The following is a 19,274-nucleotide window of genomic DNA, read 5'->3' on the forward strand; positions in this document are numbered from 1 at the left end:
GCTCAACACAACATTACTTACCATCAGTTACTGTGTGGCTGAACCAAGTGGGTGTATGAAACATCACTTTTAGTTTTAATAGCACAGGGCAACATTCAGACGTGAATCTATACAGTAACAATTTGATTTGTTACAGTGAGGAGACTGTTGAAGGGAACGATGAGGGTAAACTGTAACAGCAGCAACATAAACCAGGAGACAAAGCTGAGGTCTGGGTTCCTCTATGCTACACACAGCCTCCTGCTCCTGTGCTTTAGTAAACACATAAATATCTCCAAGTACACTTACTTCAGAAACTCTATTGAACTCATTACAAGTTTACTTCAGCTTTAAATTACTCACAACATCAGCACACATGAGTAAACAAAGTGTCTCACACAGCTACTGTTCAAGTTTAGTCATTTTTAATACAAGTATACCTCATTATTATGAATCTCACAGCTACCTGCTCATTAAACTGAACAATAATTCTGTTTTACCATTAAAACAAAATATGTGACTGTAAAAAAATCTTCAGACAGTAATGAAGAAACTCATAAGCAATCCAAAGATTAAGAAAAGTTCACCTGCCAATTCTATAAAGCTTGGTTGTTTATACAATAATATCATTTAATGATATGTTTGGATCCTGACCTGAGAGTTTCCAGTGTACAATGTGGACTCTGCAGTGCAGCAGACAGAAGCTTCACTTCTGATTCCCGCAGGTCATTGTTACTCAAGTCCAGCTCTTTCAGACTAGAGGACTGGGAGTTGAGAACTGAGGACAGAGCATCACAGCTTCTCTCTGAGAGGTTACAGCCACTCAGTCTGGAAGAAAACAAACAAACAAATTAATTAAATCAGTCAAATGAAACATTTTTTAATGCCAACATGCAATACAATTATTGGTTAACTAAATAGCTTCATTAAAACACAACTCTTCTTCTATATCAGCACTTGTAAGCTCCACCTGCTCCACCTTCTGAGTCAGAAGACATGAAAACAAACTGTAAATCTAGTAGAAACATGATTGGAAATCTTCTCAGATCCATTTATACATTTAGAGCCTGATACTGAAATATAGCAGCACGGACATTCACAGCAGCAAAGGGTTCTTGCTGATCTGAGCTGGCTTGGCCCTGGCTTATTGAAGATTAAAGAAAGTGGAATCAGCTGTTCAAAACCCCACAAGGCTGCCCGCTGTAACTGAAACAATGGGACGGGTCGTGACTTCTCAAAATGGGTTCATTGAACACAGCACGGATAAGATCTTGAAGAAGCTCATGGCGGTCGTGAGTTCTCAGACTTTGCTCTTTGAGTGCAAAACTGATAACCTCTCGGAGAAGCTTGTGGCTCTCCAACGGGAGATTGAGAGACGAGTGACGGACTGTTAGATGAGCTGTGAAATTGACATGCAGTTGTTCGCACCAAAGAAAACCACCATCATTTCATGCGGCTAACATACCGGCGCCAGCTGTGGTCTCAAGGCTGGAGCTGAACATAACAAATCTCACCCTGATAACAGATGGTGTTTAGACTGTTCCTTCCCATCCTAAGCATGCTTATCCCCTCCCGGTGCAGAATGTGGGTCGAGTGGACCAGCACTAATGCTGCAGGCCCGGATGCGCTGTCTACACTGGCTGTCTCTCACCTTTTACCCATCCCTGTTGCTTGTCATGTGTTTCTATAGCGCATTAAGAGTTTTCATATGTTCTGCGCTAAGGTCATTTTTTTTCTGTTCTCAAACTGATCTCCCTGTTGGAGCTCAGTCTGGAGGGAGTTCTTTTTTCTCCTCATCTTTGCTGATGTTGTGCATTTTCCGCTGTTCGGTTCCGGGTCACTGCTCTAGCGGCTGACCGGCCAGCTACCTAGCCTGACCTGTCTCTCCAATGTGATGTTTGTGTATTGTATGTACAGTTGGCAAGGTCAGTATCCTAATTGCCCCTTTAAAATAAATACAGTGTTCTGAATCTGAATCTGTAAAGATTACAGAAGATGACTCTGTTCAGTAAATATTACGCTCATGCTGTCAAGAAATACCAAAGGTAGGTAAAACTCTGGTTGTTGCAGCCATCCAGTATGACATGCTTTGTATTGTTCTGCTGCAGTTTGTGAAACCTGGTTGATGAGTTGTGAAGGATGATTAAACAAACACTTCACTCAATGTTTTTCTTCTAAAGTGGATGTAATTTTGGCAGCCGAGAGTTTTTCACACTCTATCCCAGCTGCAAATAAGAACACAACAAATAAATAACTTTACCCACTTGGATCCTTATCATTCAAGATTGTGAAAAGATTCTCTACTCAGAGAATACTGGTGACTTTAGATGAGAGAGATGATTTGGAAGATGATGAAGGGGAAGAGTTTTCAGAACTTGAGGCCTTTTGTCTTCACTGTATAGGACAGAGAAGACAGAAAGGGAGGGAGAAGTGAGGAGAATAACACACAGGAAATGGTCTTGGGCAGACTCAAACCAGGCCCTGGAGTCACGACTCTAACTTTCAGTACATGGGTCACCTGCTCAGCCAGGTAAGCTACAGCAGTCAGCAGTGTGTGAGTTAATTTGAAGACAATAATGACTATAAGTCAGGTAAAAAAAAACAAAAAACTTATCATCAACCAAAGAGGGGAAAACAGTGAGCTTGAATGACCAAGCTTTGACCAAGGGTGGCTCACTCCTCGGTCTTCTTGTCCAAGTAGTGAACCACCCTGCATGGCTATCAATGTGGTGCAACCAAGGCCATCATACAGTACAGGCCATCCAAGCTGATTTTTAACTTTTCGTCCCAGATACCACCTTCAAAATCATCTAGATTACTACATGTTGGCTGATCTGAATTGTGTTCTAGATCCAGTCACAACAAACAGAGAGCTGTTGTGTGTCCAAGGTGAACAGGAAGAATATATACATGCATAAAGTCAATAAAGTCAGAAGGTTTGCTTTAGACTGTGCTGCAGTTTATCATCAAAGACTGACAAACAGACACCATGCTGCCAATAAATGGCATCAAGTCTGACTTAAGGTTTTTCTTTTTCTTTTTTAAATCAAGATTACATTTTATAGCAACCACAGCAGAGATAACCAGGGAAGGTGTGCTTGAGGGGATATAGCTAAAACAGCTGGTTTAAGACTGAAGATGAACTGAGGTGCTGCACCCAAGTCTGCAGGTTCAGGGAGGGACAAACATCTGCTGCAGCCAGATTGGAGTGAGAGGAGAGAGCAGGCCAACAACAACAAAGAAACAACAAACTCACTGTGGAAGACCGAAGCAGAGTTTAGTTTAAAGTGGAACTAAGGATGTTTCTCTGGCTGCCATGATTCACTGAGTAATTCAAATGCTTTCTTTAATGCAGGACCCATCCATGCATGTAAAAGCAAGTGTTTCACCAACATTTGTGACTAAAAATTGACCTGCAGTAGAAATGTATCTAGGAGCATGCATGTGAATATAAAGTATCACAACATTAGGCACATGCAGCCTAAGTTTTTAAACAAAGACTGATAACATAACAGCAGCAGTGATGATCAGAGTTTATGGTGAATTCAGCGTCTCGAGTACACCGAGTTCTGGAGGCATCAAAGAGGTTACAGTTGTATTGGAGAAATCCCAAAACTTTACAAATTCATAAAAAGACAGAAAGCCTGGTGAAAAAAATTACTGACACAGTTGGATGTCAAAAGTAAAGACATGAGTACAAATGTACTCACAGAGCTTTGTTGGAGGCTTTGACCACTGGCAGCAGCCTCAGAAGAGCCTCCTCTGAAGCAGAATATTTCTTCAGGTCAAACACATCCAGATCTTTTTCTGATGACAGTAAGATGAAGACCAGAGCTGACCACTGAGCAGGAGACAGTTTATCTGTGGAGAGACGTCCTGATCTCAGGGACTGTTGGATCTCCTCCAGTAGAGAACGATCATTCAGTTCATTCAGACAGTGGATCAGATTGATGCTTTTCTCTGCAGACAGATTCTCACTGAGCTTCTTCTTGATATACTGGACTGTTTCCTGATTGGTCTGTGAGCTACTTACTGTCTGTGTCAACAGACCTCGTAGGAGATTCTGATTGGTCTGCAGTGAAAGACCCAGGAGGAAGCGGAGGAACAAGTCCAGGTGTCCATTTGGACTCTGTAAGGCCTTCTTCACAGCACTCTGGTGGAGAGATTGAAGTTTTAGTTTGTTAAATAATTTAGATTTCTTGGAGGTTGTTTGTTGTTGTTCCATCAGATTGAGCCCAGAGTTGATGAAGGTCAGATGGACATGAAGAGCAGCCAGAAACTCCTGAACACTCAGATGGATGAAGCAGAACACCTTGTTCTGGTACAGTCCGCTCTCCTCTTTAAAGATCTGTGTGAACACTCCTGAGTACACTGAGGCTGCTCTGATATTGATGCCACACTCTGTCAGGTCTGATTCATAGAAGATCAGGTTTCCTTTCTGCAGCTGATCAAAAGCCAGTTTTCCCAGAGACTCCATCATCTTCCTGCTCTCTGGACTCCAGTGTGGATCTGTCTCAGCTCCTCCATCATACTTGACCTTCTTCACTTTGGCCTGAACCACCAGGAAGTGGATGTACATCTCAGTCAGGGTCTTGGGCAGCTGTCCTCCCTCTCTGGTTTCCAGCACATCCTCCAGAACTGTAGCAGTGATCCAGCAGAAGACTGGGATGTGGCACATGATGTGGAGGCTTCGTGATGTCTTGATGTGGGAGATGATCCTGCTGGCCTGCTCCTCATCTCTGAATCTCTTCCTGAAGTACTCCTCCTTCTGTGGGTCAGTGAACCCTCTGACCTCTGTCACCATGCCAACACAGTCAGGAGGGATCTGATTGGCTGCTGCAGGTCGTGTGGTTATCCAGAGGCGAGCAGAGGGAAGCAGTTTCCCCCTGATGAGGTTTATCAGCAGCACATCCACTGAGGTGGACTTTCTAGGGTCAGTTAGGATTGTAGTTTTGTGGAAGTCCAGAGGAGGTCGACACTCATCCAGACCATCAAAGATGAACACAACATGGAAGTCTTCAAAGCTGCAGATTCCTGCTTCTTTGGTTTCAGTAAAGAAGTGATGAACAAGTCCCACCAAGCTGAACTTTTCCTCTTTCAGCACATTCAGCTCTCTGAAAGTGAATGGAAACATGAACTGGATGTCCTGGTTGGCTTTGCCTTCAGCCCAGTCCAGGCTGTATTTCTGTGTTAAGACTGTTTTCCCAATGCCAGCCACTCCCTTTGTCAGCACTGTTCTGATTGGTTCATCTCTTCCAGGTGAGGCTTTAAAGATGTCTTCTTGTCTGATTGTTGTTTCTGGTCTGTCTGGTTTCCTGGATGCTGTTTCAATCTGTCTGACCTCATGTTCATCATTGACCTCTGCAGTCCCTCCCTCTGTGATGTAGAGCTCTGTGTAGATCTGATTCAGAAGGGTTGGGTTTCCTGCTTTAGCGATCCCCTCAAACACACACTGGACCTTCTTCTTCAGAGCAGATTTAAGTTTACGATGACAAACTGCAGCTTTAAGTTCTGAATGAGAAGAAAAATAAACACTCAATTCCAAAAAGAACTAATCTTTAAAACATGTTTCTCCATCTTCCATCTCTGGAAAATGTTCATTTATCCAGCAGCTTAAATCTTTAGATAAATCCTCTTACTGCTCTGCAGACGGTAAGCCAGCTTCTCCTGCTTCATTCTCCTCAGGAAGTCCACTGTGATCTTCACAAATGCCTCTCTGCTGTTTCTCCTCTGCTCATCATCCTCCCTCTGAAACTCCAAGCACTGGGGCTTATTTGTATTCAGAGCCTTCTGGATCTTCTTCAGCTCGTTCTTCACAAAAGTGATGATGTTGTCCTCCAGCAGCTGGAACAGAATATTTATGAATGAGTCAATCAGACTGAAATCATGGAGCCAAACATCAGATCCATGTTGGACACACTGACAATCCACTGGTCTACAAAGAGCAGCATGGAGATGACTGTGAACAGAACAGATGTAACAGTAGTTGTTGTACATGTACAGACCATAAATATGGAGTCCAGCTGTGTTTGATGCTGCTGGGCAGACTGACCACTGGGAACCTCTGAGCTCTGCTGGTCCACTCTGTGGAGGAACCATGAAGGATTAGATCAACACAGGAGAAAGATCCAGGAGTTTCTGCTCAAATAACGTCATCTGAATCAGGTTTGCCAAGCTTTAAACTCTCAGATTGTTAAAAAATGAGCCATTTTTACTAAATTTATGGACGTCCTTTCAGTGGTGATTTCAGGGATGATTTTGTAGAAGCTCATTGAACTGAACCATCAGCAGATCACTGCTCCAAAACCAGAACATGATCCGAGGTCTCCCTCCACCACCAGAACACCAGCTTTACTAACGTGGTAGATCAGTGTAGTACAGATCAATAACTGATGAGTCATTTTATTAAAATCACAGAGTGCTTCACATCTGACCCTCTGATGTTTCTGTAGACATTTTGCATATTTAATGAATGTCTGACAGTTTTACATTCATTCTATGAATACAGTGGAAATGTTGTGTTATAGTCTCCATGTTTTTTCCAGCATCATAAATTCTTAAGTTCAGAAAATTAGATTCTTTTTTCACAGCTGAACAACAACAACATTTATTCTCTATTGAAATCTGCATCGTCCACTCCAAAGGTCACAATCTGAAGGTAACATCTGGTTTTGTTCCCTGTGATTAAATCTGAGCATCAGTATGGTGGGATTTATCCACTACATCCACACCACTGTGGCTCAGTGTTGTCCTGATGGAGTCTCATTAACAGCAGCCAGTATGATCCAGGCTTTAGCTGCTGGGTCTCTGTGTGACCTCTCAGACTGTTTAACAGATCAGACACAAAGAGAACCAGAGCAGCTCTGTTCTTTAAAGACAAACATGAACCCACTCAGGTCACACTTTCCCCACAGATATGAGCATCACTGTCCTCAAACAGCAAATGACCAAGTCTAACATTTGGATCTTTTCTCTTTCATTGTTTTCTTTTTAATGAATCTTTGTAACAATCTGAGGATGTTTCAGGTCATATTTATCCAGGAAACACAAACATGTAAAGGAGTCATCACAGCTCTCTGACCTCGTTGGTCCAGGTTCTCCACTGAAGAATGGAGGTTCCTCTTTGGACCGGTCACTCCTCACAGATGGACAGCTGGACCCTGCAGACTGTGACCTCTGAACTCTGCAGACACAAACATGATTGAAGCAGCTGTGATCACACAGACTGCAGATAATGCAGCTGTTTCCTGTCAGTAACAGTCCTCTTAGATCAGAGTTCAGCTTTTTACAGGAAAACTGGACAAAACTGATTTTTGTTACAGATTCATTTTCATTTCCTCTCAGCTCACAAACACAGTCAGACAATCAACCAGAATCAACACTGATTATAATGTCAGTGCAGAATTATTTCTGTAACTCAGTGTGTTCAGCTCTCTGACCTCGTTGGTCCAGGTTCACCACTGAAGTCTGGAGGATTTAGATCTTTGGACTCGTCACTCTTACAGCTGGACCCTGCAGACTCTGCTCTGTCCTCCTCTTCCTCCATCATTTTCTTCAGTCAGTCTGAGAGGTAAACCACAAACACTCAGCGAGTTCACATTAACAGGAGTAACTGAGTTACAGTTGCTGACCTCTGACCTGTCATGTAACCTAGAAACCAGGTCAATATGTCTGTAGGTTCAGTCATCCAGGTCATTTGATCTAAGGAGCTTGGAGAGAAAAGAGACGTCTTTAAGTTTCTTGTAGACGTTTCATCCAAGAAGCTTCTTCAGCTCTAAAACCAAACGGTGGAGAGTCCCAGATATTTAAACCTGAGACAGAAAGAGACGCCCACTATTGATCATGTGATGAGTCACATGATCAATAGTGGGTCAACAATATAACAACAATATAAACACTTATTTCAAGGAGGAAACTGAGAGCCTTTCCACCAGCACAGACATCTGGAGCACAGACACCTGGAGCACAGACACCTGGAGCACAGACATCTGGAGCACAGACACCTGGAGCACAGACACCTGGAGCACAAACACCAGGAGTACAGACATCTGGAGCACAAACACCAGGAGTACAGACATCTGGAGCACAAACACCAGGAACACCAACACCTGGAGCACAAACACCTGGATCACAGACATCTGGAGCACAGACATCTGGAGCACAGACACCTGGAGCACAAACATCTGGAGCACAGACACCTGGAGCACAGACACCTGGAGCACAGACACCTGGAGCACAAACATCTGGAGCACAGACATCTGGAGCACAGACACCTGGAGCACAAACACCAGGAGTACAGACATCTGGAGCACAAACACCAGGAAAACCAACACCTGGAGCACAGACATCTGGAGCACAGACATCTGGAGCACAGACACCTGGAGCACAAACATCTGGAGCACAGACATCTGGAGCACAGACATCTAGAGCACAGACATGTGGAGCACAAACATCTGGAGCACAAACATCTGGAGCAGCATGTCGATGCTGTTGGCTGAGATCCTGAAGACTGAAGTCCAGGCAGCTCCAGCAATGATCCACTGATGTGTTTTTATTCCATGTATTAATGTTTTTATTGACAGAGATGACGTTTGTGTGTCAGTGATGCAGTGACTGTTGTTGTTAACTGTACAGGCTGGTTAGACTCTATGAAACAGATCATACAGATCTCTGCATGTTAGAAGAGACTATTAAAGGTCATGAATGAGACAAAGGCAGGGAGGCGTCCTTTACAGCTAAACAGCAGAGTGAGAGAACAGCCAGCACCTCTACATTTATCACATTATACAGCACATGTATGATACTGACAGGGATGATAAGAATTTAGTGATTCTGATTCCATCATTGATATTACTTATTGATTCTCAGTAGCTCTGCTTTGACAGTCACCACCATCACTGAGCAGCATATCAAAGACATTTGTGCACATTAACTGCATGTTGTGGGTCAAATGTTTGTGCATGTTGGAGGCATTTCCTCTTTGTTGTGATCAGTGTTGGTCATTACTCAAAAAAGTTATTATTACACATATTACACAGAACACTTTAATTAAAGGTAATGGAGTACGTTACTTCATTACTCCTCATAACATTACTTTGATGTTACTGTGTAAAATGAACAAATGAGCATGTAACAATCTAAAGCTGAGGTACAGCCCCACACACCAACACAGATCCTGATGAAGTCACGTGATCTTTCTCTGAGTGTTTATAAATCAAAGATGAAACAGCACAAAGACACTTATGGAAGAAATATAGTATCATCAGAATTCAACTATTTTTAGACATTGAATTTATAACACAAAATTTTTATCCTCCAAATTTCCCTGCAAAAAATTTCACCTGCAAAAATTCAACTGCAAAAGCGATGAACTTGAATGACCCAAGCCAGAGCAATCAGCACTAGATCGAGTCGAGCGGCTCTCAGCCAATTAAATTACTCTGTTTGATCACATGACACCATTAGCCAATAGTGTCTCCCCTAAAAGAGAGCTGTTTAAAGGTGAGTGATTAAGTTTTTCTCCTAAATAGGGATAATTACAGAATGCCTAGTCCTACTTAAAATCCCATTCATTTTTATTTTATTATATCATCTACTCAAACTAAGGAAAACGTTTGACTAACTCAAAGACAATTTCCACGCCTCCCCTGCCTGTCTGCAGAGGCAGTTTTGAAAACAAGGCAAACATTAGAAATATTAAAATGGAAATATAGGATTAATATAAAATACACAGCAAATTCAAAAGTGTTAAATGTTTTGGTGTTAGTAGTCTTAGAGTTAATTTTACTCTAAGTAGAGTCACATTCTTTTAATGTAACTCTGAGGTGTAAAATGATAGTAGTTAAAATCGAGTGTTAAAAATGAGTGTTTCTATTTCAAATCTGGAGGTGTTACAATAGAAACATTAACTCTTGACCTCTTAACTCTGAACTCCTACAGGGGCTATGACACCAATAGAGTAAATTCACAGACTCCGCCCCCAGCACCATAGGCTCCAATCGAAGCTGAAGTGAAGCCGTTTCAGAACATTTTGCTCTACATATTTGAGTTGTTTGCCATGCTTGGTAAGTCATGTTTTCAAAGATTGTTTCAATTATTATTATTAGCCTTTACTTCTGTGGCTCTTTGGAGTTGAGACAAAGCTGTGTGAAAGGCATTAGCCATGTTGCTCGCTGATAGCATAATATTCTGTTTTAGCTAGCTATTGTTTGCGGGCAAATGCCACAGCCTTGAAAAAAAGCTTGCAGGTGAATTTTCAGTCAAATTTCTTGGTCAAATACACTTAAAACAATGTCTAGAATGTGAAATGTTGGTATAATGGTGCTACTTGAAGCCTGAAAACGATCTCCCATAAAAAAACGAGCAAACAGCAGTAGCAGATGTCCCGACTGAGTTCTACGTTAGCGTTTAGATCCTCCAGAGTTTTGTGCACACGGTTTAGGTAAAATGAAAAAGGTTGAGGTTTTAAATTTAGTTCAGTATTACCTGTTGCCTGTGTCCTTGTCTTTTGGGAAAATACTTTACACAAGTAATGACTCAAAAATGATTCCTTTTTTTTTTTTTACTGTGCTGCAATTGATTTGTGCCATTAATTAGTGTCAACTATTTTTTATTCATCTCCACATAGGATATGCTTGTGAAGATGGAATATGGGGGAGAGCAGAAGTGCGTTGAAGTTCCACAAAGTGATGAATGAAGGACATGTATATTGTATTTTGTATTTATTGAAATAAGTGATGAGAATGCTGTTATTTGCATTTACCAGCTCATCTATGTCAGACCTTTTGATAAACAAAGTTCTAATGAAAGTGAGAACATGTACACTGTTACATCTTTCAGAAAATGTTTTGAAATTGTGGTGCAAAGTTCAGAATAAATGTTTTTCAAAAACCATTGCATCTTTTTAGTAAATGTTTATTTCCAAAAGAAATTTCTAGAAGTTCAGAACAGTAAAATTCCCACTTTTTAGAATTAATTAGAAGATAACTCTTACGTAGTTAAACTAAAATACTCTTTGAGAGTTAATATATAAACTCTTAACACCAAGTGTTAAATTATCAACTACAGAGAGATTTGGTGTTTAACACTAAATCAGAGTTAACATACCAACTCTCCAAAAAGAGTTAAATAACACTCTCTGGTGTGGACCCATATAGACACTTTAAAAGTGTTGAAATCAAATCTGACAGTGTTAATTTGGACATGCTGGATTTGCTGTGTACAATTAGGGAAAATGTAAGGAACACAATGTAAATGATATTGTAAAGTCATAAAAACAGCATACTCCGATTAAAAGAAACATGTAATTGGGTAGGATGATAATAATAATAATAATATTAAAAAAACATGTACAAGATGGGCATGTATACTTGTACCCAGAATTAAACTACTATAAAGTTGTAGCATGCCAGACCATCTTGACTGAATGTCACTGCGCTTTTATGGTAGACGTACTCAAATTGGTATCTAATAAATTATTAATTCTTAGATTTTATCAAATGTTAATTTATAAATTGTTTCTGTCTTTATATGTTTGTTTCAGATTATGCAAGATGAAATTATTCAGTGAGCAAGACACTTGCTGTAGTCTTTCTAAAGTAAACCTTGTATTCTGATTCATCACAGCAGCAGTTCGGTTGGATGATGTCAGCAACTGCAGCTGAGAGCCGCTCGACTCGATCTAGTGCTGATTGCTTGGGTCATTCAAGTTCATCACTTTTGGAGGTGAATATTTTTGCAGGGAAATTTGGAGGATAAAAATTCAGTGTTATAAATTCAATGTCTAAAAACAGTTGAATTCTGATGATACTATATTTCTTCCATAGACACTTCAAAGTGATTCTACTGTAGAAACATGAACAGGTAGAAACCTGCAGCCTGACTGCTCATCACTTTGTTACCTGTTCAGGTTCAGCAGCAGCAGCTCACTTTATCACGGTGCTGGTCTGGGGTCAGTGTTTACTCAGCTTTAACGTCCCTCTGGGTTCTTGGCTAGCTTAGCGTTAGCTTAGTGTTTTGTTTTGTTTTTTATTAGTAATATTAACATACAAACAAAATGCATCATATATTACAGATTCAGAGAATAAACATTCCTTACATATTAGCAACTTTCATACATAGGAAAAAGAAAATATAAAGATGGGGTCACATAATTTAACAGACTATTAACTCACTAAATCAAAATCATCCACAAAGGAAACAAAATAGCAGCCTTTTTCTTTTTAACTAAGGTCAAAGATTTAACCAACAGGTTTAAGTCCAGTAAGCTAGTGTTGGTTTAGTCTTAAAAAAACGAAATTTATGTATAAATTGCTTGCACAAGATTAATAACACATTAACACCATAATTAGCTTTCTTTTCTTTCAAAAACACTCCAAACATTATAATATTTAAGGTAAATGGGGTAATTTGAATCCCACTGGAAAAAAGTCAGGTATGAAGTTAGCTTAGCGTTAGCATGCTGTGTGGCTAGCTTAGCGTCAGAGCTCTGCAGGTGTCTCGTGTGTAAATATTAATCACAGTAACAGTAAAGGAGGTAAAGGGCTGTGACGTCACATCCGTCACATCTGTCACATCCGTCACAGATGACGTCACAGTGACTGAGCGAATGAACCCTATTGTAAGCTGAATTAGCGTCATTACAAACGTGTGTTAAATTTGATTTAGTGATAGTCGAGTGTGTTTATGTTTGTCTGTGTGGAGAGGATTGATTGGAATAGTGATGATGATGTCCGCTATCACTGTCAATTGTCAGTAAACACTTCACGTGAAGATTCATCTGGCTGATGAATCTTCACTTGAGATATTACAAAGTCTGTATTATCAACTCTGTAATTAGGCGCCATTCTTCTTATTTTACGGCGCTGTTGTTCAATCGGGGGACGCTCTCTGTTGAGGAGAAAAGCATGAATTTGTTTGTATACGGATTATCTATTGTTTAAATGTCCCAGTAGTCGAAAAGGAGTCAGAGCTGTTGAGAAATGCTAAGAGCTAACTGGGCGCTAACCGTGTCATTCAAATATATTGAATGTCGCAATGTTGGCAAAGAGTGGAAGTGACGTAAGATTTGCGCATGAGGGGTAAGGGTTTCCGGTACGGATCGGGTAGTGACAGTCTCGTGTGTAAATATTAATCACAGTGACAGTAAAGGAGGTAAAGGGCTGTGACGTCATCACGTACGCTGCGTCCTCTGTGGGCTCTGAGTGAACTCACAAAGTACAAACTACAAGTACACAAACACGAACGTAGCTCAGAGTGGCGGACACACTCGGCCTCGTTGGTCCAGCTGTGAGTCCGTTACCGTGAACTATGGAGCGGCAGATTTGTGCTGAACTAAGCTGCACACAGCTGATGTTAGCCAGGAAAACATTACACACTGACTTTAATGGAGAGACCGGAAATACAAACACACACAGTTTGTTGTGTGAAGAAATCAAACATGAGCTGAACAAACAGTAAAGTTCCTAAAGACAAACTGTTAAAGGAGGAAACAAAGCAAACTTACAGTTTCTTCACACACCAACAACAAGCTCCACTCCACACCTGGACACTAAACACGGACACACAGGTGAGCTGCTTCCTGGAAGGAGGCGGGGCTCCACCTGAAACTCAGCACTGGTGGGAGGGGCTCAGCTCTGTGTGTGCTGATGTGTTAACTTTAAAAATCTGCGTCTGACTGCTCAGACTGAGTCAGAGTAAAGTTCACATGCTGACGTGTGGAGACATGAAACCTTGTTGTAGCTGCAGGTGTGAACACACTGATCCCAGATCAGCTCTGCTGTATTTGTAACATGAACATTTCTGCTGCAAAGCTTCAAATGTTCAGCATGTTTCTCTGTTTCCAGTCTATAGATCCAGTCACACTTTCTACCTTCACCTGTGCAGGAAAGACTGAGAGCAGAGCTGAAACCAAGCGTCCAATCAGTGAGCAGCATCAACACCTGAGCTTCATTCAGACTCTGTTATGTTATCATTGAAGATGTTGTGTGAATGAAATGATGTAAATATCCAAACAACTTCTTGTATGAAGCAGTCACTGATACACTACTGTGTCGCTGACACACACTGTGCGAGGTCACTTCCTGTGTTTGCTCTTAGAAACATGGCTGTACAGTGTTGTATGTGAGCAGCACACAGCCATACGTCAGCACATCTTCTACATTTCCACAGTCAGGCTGTATTAGCAGAACAAAGAAACGCTGTGGATGCTCCTCATTTGAACAAATGTCACTCTGATCCAAAACAAACAGGAAAATGCATCAATACAGAAGATGACAGAGCCAATCAGAAATGTGCATATTACTGCTCAGAGCTGCAGCTTCACTCAACAACTTGTCATATCCAGATTGTTGACACGAGTGATGAAAGGTGTGCTTGTGTTCTCAGAGCTCTGCTTTTTAAACTGGAGCTTATTCCTTCTTCTGATTGGTCGATCTGTGAGCGACTTCCACAACAATGAAATACAGTCAGACTGAGATCCACCAAAACTCACAGCTCATCTTTACTACAATCATGTTTTTCAGTCCCATCAGGAAAAGTTTGGGATCCAATAAGATCCACTTAGAGTGGATGTTTCCACTCAGTGTTCCCACATCTTCCAAAGCCAACAACAGCTGAGCTGAACAGAAACAATCCCAGGTTTCCCTGACTGAAGGTCACCATGCTCACCTCAGCGTGGGAGGAGTTTCAGGCCTTCAGACAGACGGCTGCAGGTCAGTGCTGCACCGACGTTGTTGGGTCCTGAGTCATGGGGACAGCAAACGACTTGTCAAAGCATCTGCAGGAGAAGAAAGCTGAACTTTATTAAGCAGCAAAAGGACATCAAAGCACTAGATGTGAGTAAAGAGCTGCTCCTCGGCCCCATCATCGTGTGCTCGCTGCAGCTTCTACATCAGGTTCTAGTGGACAACCATGAACCTGAACTCAACACCTGAAACTGTCCAGCAGCTCTTTGTGTCTCCACGTCTCTGCTGGATGGACTCACCCACTGAAGCCAGGACTCAGTGTGGAGCTGGGTGTGGAAAACGTCCTGTATCACCATCACATGACACAGAGGGTCCACAGAGGGTGTCACGGGTAAGCTCACGGTCACTGGGAGGCTGAGTGTGGAGTCAGTGTTGCTGTGGTTTGTGTGTGTGTGGAGATGAAACACACCAGTGTGTCCTGTCACATCTGTTTGACCTCTGTCACAGTGAGCTGACCTCTGCTCCTCCTGCGTCTCTCACTGGACTAACTTTGTTAGCTGGACAACCATCGTGTCCACAAAATGTTTCCTTACAAGGTGAACGACGTTTCATTTAAACTGAATCTTGAATTTTATTGTGAAAAACCTCCTTCAAACATGTCCGAGCGTTACAGAGTCTGTGGATTTTCCCACAGACGTTGCTCCTGTGCTTCCACAGCTGTCACACAGACACATTACCGACTTCATGTCCAACGAAAGCTGCCAGATTTGTACTTTTCCACATCCTTAAATGTGTTTTCAAATTAAAAGCAGCACTTCCTGTTTCCATGGAGGAAATGTAAACCACGTGGAAGCTTTAAACATTAATGTGTTTTCAAATTAAAAGCAGCACTTCCTGTTTCCATGGAGGAAATGTAAACCACGTGGAAGCTTTAAACATTAATGTGTTTTCAAATTAAAAGCAGCACTTCCTGTTTCCATGGAGGAAATGTAAACCACGTGGAAGCTTTAAACATTAATGTGTTTTCAAATTAAAAGCAGCACTTCCTGTTTCCATGGAGGAAATGTAAACCACGTGGAAGCTTTAAACATTAATGTGTTTTCAAATTAAAAGCAGCACTTCCTGTTTCCATGGAGGAAATGTAAACCACGTGGAAGCTTTAAACATTAATGTGTTTTCAAATTAAAAGCAGCACTTCCTGTTTCCATGGAGGAAATGTAAACCACGTGGGAGCTTTAAACATTAATGTGATGCTGTTGACGTCTCATTTTCAGACAAATAGAAGAAAGGAAGTGTGAGGTCTGAGGTCTGGTCCTTCTAATAAAGATGCATTTCCTCCAGTATAGCCATGAACTCGTGGGGCTGAATGATCACATGTTATCACAGTGATCATGAGGCTCAAAGTAAAAAGTTCAAATAGACTGAAACACTGTAGATAAAGGTCAGAGGTCACGTTGATGCCTTCATGTTTGACCACAGAACGGTCAGTCTGTGTAACAGACTCTGTGATCAGTGATCAGTGCTGTGGGTCCAGGTCAGATGTTGGATCTCTGATTCTTTCACGTCCATGTTAAACAGCTGCTGCGATGAACTGTGACTGTTAGCAGTAATTAAATATGTCTGCACACTGTGAGAGAGCCGTCCTCCATCAGTGAGGCTGACAAACGCTCACACTGGGAACAGGAAGCAGATTTCTGTCTGACTGTCCTGATGGACAAAGGATGAAATCCTCTGTGACACAGTCAGCCTGTTACAGCCCATAATAACAATGAACACTTATTAAAATATGAAAGGATCACGTTAGATAAAACTGTTTTTAATAACATATGTAAACAGATCCAACAACATTGACACAATTAAGATCAAATCATTAGTTCCAGCTCACATGGACTGGAGTGAGGACACCAGTGACTGAAAGAACCAGTGTGTCCATCAGACTCATGAACATCATCATGTGTTATGTTAGTGTCTCATTCAGCACAGACACATTATTTCTGTTAGGTCCTGTCAGCTGTCAGCACTCTGTACAAGCACGACTGTGAACAACAGACTTCTTTTAAATGTGTCACAGAAACATTCAGTGTGGATTTGATCCAGATGTTTCTCCGTATGTAAGTTACTCAGGCATCAAATAGATTTGAAGTCTTTATGATCCTGAGCTGACTTCAAACAAGGAGCTTCTCAGACTAACAGCACGAGCACAAAACTGAAAGGATGAGAAACAAAAGTTTGATTTTAATTCTTCACAGCAAATCTCTTTGAATACGCTGGAGACTCATTTAGGTCACTGCTGTTGTTTCACTCAGTGCAGCGTTTCTGAAATGTCTTTGTATTATAGTGAATTTTGAGCTTTGCAGGATACAAAGAAGAAGAAATCAAAGATTACAGCAGGTAGTTGTACAGAGGACGTCAGCTGATGGAGCAGAGGGAGGCCGACTGTGGATGAATGAGGAGGTGAAGGCCTGCAGGCGGGTGGAGACAGAGGAGGTGATGTCACTAATGACTTCAGAGCAGCTTTCTCCTTATTAACATAGTTGTTTGGTCACGTTGTGTTGTAATGAGACACGTACAGTTTGTGGACCCGGGGCTTTGTGTGTTTGTGATCAGTCTTGGTGTTGAGGATTTCTCATGTTCAGCTCCAACAAAGTTGGAGCTAAAACTCTTCCTGTAGCCACGTGTGCTTTGCATTCTGCAGCAAAGTTCTACAGATGTGCAAAGATCTGGGCGAGCAATGAGCTGTGACATCAACATGAACTGTCTGTTTCCTCCAAAAGTCCACAGCACTTCCTGTTGTTGCTCAGACGTGACTGAGAACTCTTTGAAATGACTTAGCGTTAGCTGTATGCTAGCTACACTCTGACTTTCAGCTCAACGTCTTTTGCCACCAGGATGTTTCCCTCAAAGATGCTCGTAGGTGGATCTGACTGTGGCCAATCACCACCTGCGCCGCCCTGATCAGATACCCAGCTGGGATAATGAGCTCGCCAAAGGAGAAGACTGAAAGCACTGACACGAGGAAGGAACGAGTCAGAGGACCAGTGAGTGTCAGCAGAACCACTGTTCAGGACGAGACCACAGACATCAGCCACGACTGACCGTGTACTTAGTGAAAACCTCAGACAGCAGAAAGCAGAGAAAGAGGAGGAGCAAGGAGAGCAGCCATGATGGAAGGACGGGTATGTACCAGCAGCAGATAGAGGAAGTGGCTCTGTAGATATTTATAGTCAGTCCTCATGCATGTGCTGTGCATATAGTAAGTGTCTGTCATGAAGCTGTCATGTGTGCATATCTGTGGTCAGTAAAGCTGATTGTGATTAATAGCTACACCACAGAGTGCCCAAAGAGTTGTTGCATTGTTAGCCTTGTTTAGGGAGGGCTGGGGTTTCTTTGGAGCCCCAATTCATTAAAGTTAGTTCAGCACCGAGTGAAAAGAATCCCTGAAGACTCAGCACAGAAAGTGTGGGACACAAGTTTGCTTTGGAGACATGGACTGAGTTAGAAAACTAGCCAACATGATTTATAACGGACAGTCATCATTAATGATGGAGAACTGAAAGGACATGAAGGCTGCGCTGTTACACTTTTTGATAGCTGGAAACTTTAACTGTCATCAGAAAACATCAAATATTCTGGATCCTCTCTGCAGTGTCTCGTCTTTCCTCTGTGACTTCCGTGGATTTTAGCTCAAAAATGTTTTTAAATGGTTTGTCAGCAAACTGACCTCTGACCTCTACAGTACTGACCTGTACAAAGAGCTGTCAGTCTCAGCTCTTCTCTCCCAGCACTGGTGGAGCAGGTGTAGTCGCTGCTGACAGCCATTGTTGGTTTTCTCAGAGACAGGCGGAGGTCTGCAGTGTTGAGAGCATCAGCTCTCATCGATGTGCGCCGCTGTAACGCTGCTTTTGTCCTCTGAGATCACCAGGTATGAAATCCGAGTACTGACAGGGCAGCAGGACAGATCTTTCCCCCTCATTCACTTCCATGAGCACAGCCAAGGCATGCTGGGAAACTGAGGACACACCAACAGATGTAGAAATGACCTGCATGCTGTGGGTTTGTCTCCTCACAGGTGACCAATTAGCTGCAGAAACCCAAGCCAGGTGTCTGAATACTGACACATGGACTCTTCTTTATAATAACTACACAATAGTGAGCATTAGTATGTAGTTTATTAATGGAACCAAACTGTTCCTGTTATAGCTGACTTTCAGGACCTCCAAGTCTGCACTTATGTTTATTATCAGTTGGAGCCCCTCCTCATTCTTCTTCTTCTTCTTTGGTGCAACCCTGTAAATTTTGGGGTACCCCTTTGGCCCCTCCCCTTTGCTACAATTCCCCTGTGGGAGAGGTCGGTGTCATTTCTTTCCCAACACTGTACAACACACATATAATGTATATTTAGCCACCCTGATGTTTCTGATTGTGTTTTTAGGTCAATTATTGTCATCATTGTGTCTTTGCTAGATGCTGTGAATGTGTAGTACGTGTGTGCCACAAATGTGTTACAGGCACAGTCTATGCTAGCATGAATAGATCTTGCTAGCTTGGAAGTTGTGGTGGGTGGAGCTAACCCTCGTCCCTCCTGTTTGCATTTGGTTGTAGGAGCTGGAG

The 19,274-nt window shown here is 42.0% G+C and overlaps 1 protein-coding gene across 1 annotated transcript in view; it reads right to left on the reverse strand.

The window, feature by feature from the left end:
• Positions 1-19,274, reverse strand: part of LOC102787331 (uncharacterized) — a 526,954-nt gene that overhangs the window by 12,956 nt on the left and 494,724 nt on the right. Inside the window, exon 35 of the mRNA XM_087838425.1 lies at positions 634-807. Coding sequence (XP_087694551.1) covers positions 634-807 — 174 coding nt within the window. The remainder of the gene's footprint in view (positions 1-633; positions 808-19,274) is intronic.

The sequence above is a fragment of the Neolamprologus brichardi genome, chromosome 3 (assembly GCF_056152115.1).
Source record: "Neolamprologus brichardi isolate AB-2024 chromosome 3, ASM5615211v1, whole genome shotgun sequence".
Taxonomy (NCBI): domain Eukaryota; kingdom Metazoa; phylum Chordata; class Actinopteri; order Cichliformes; family Cichlidae; genus Neolamprologus; species Neolamprologus brichardi.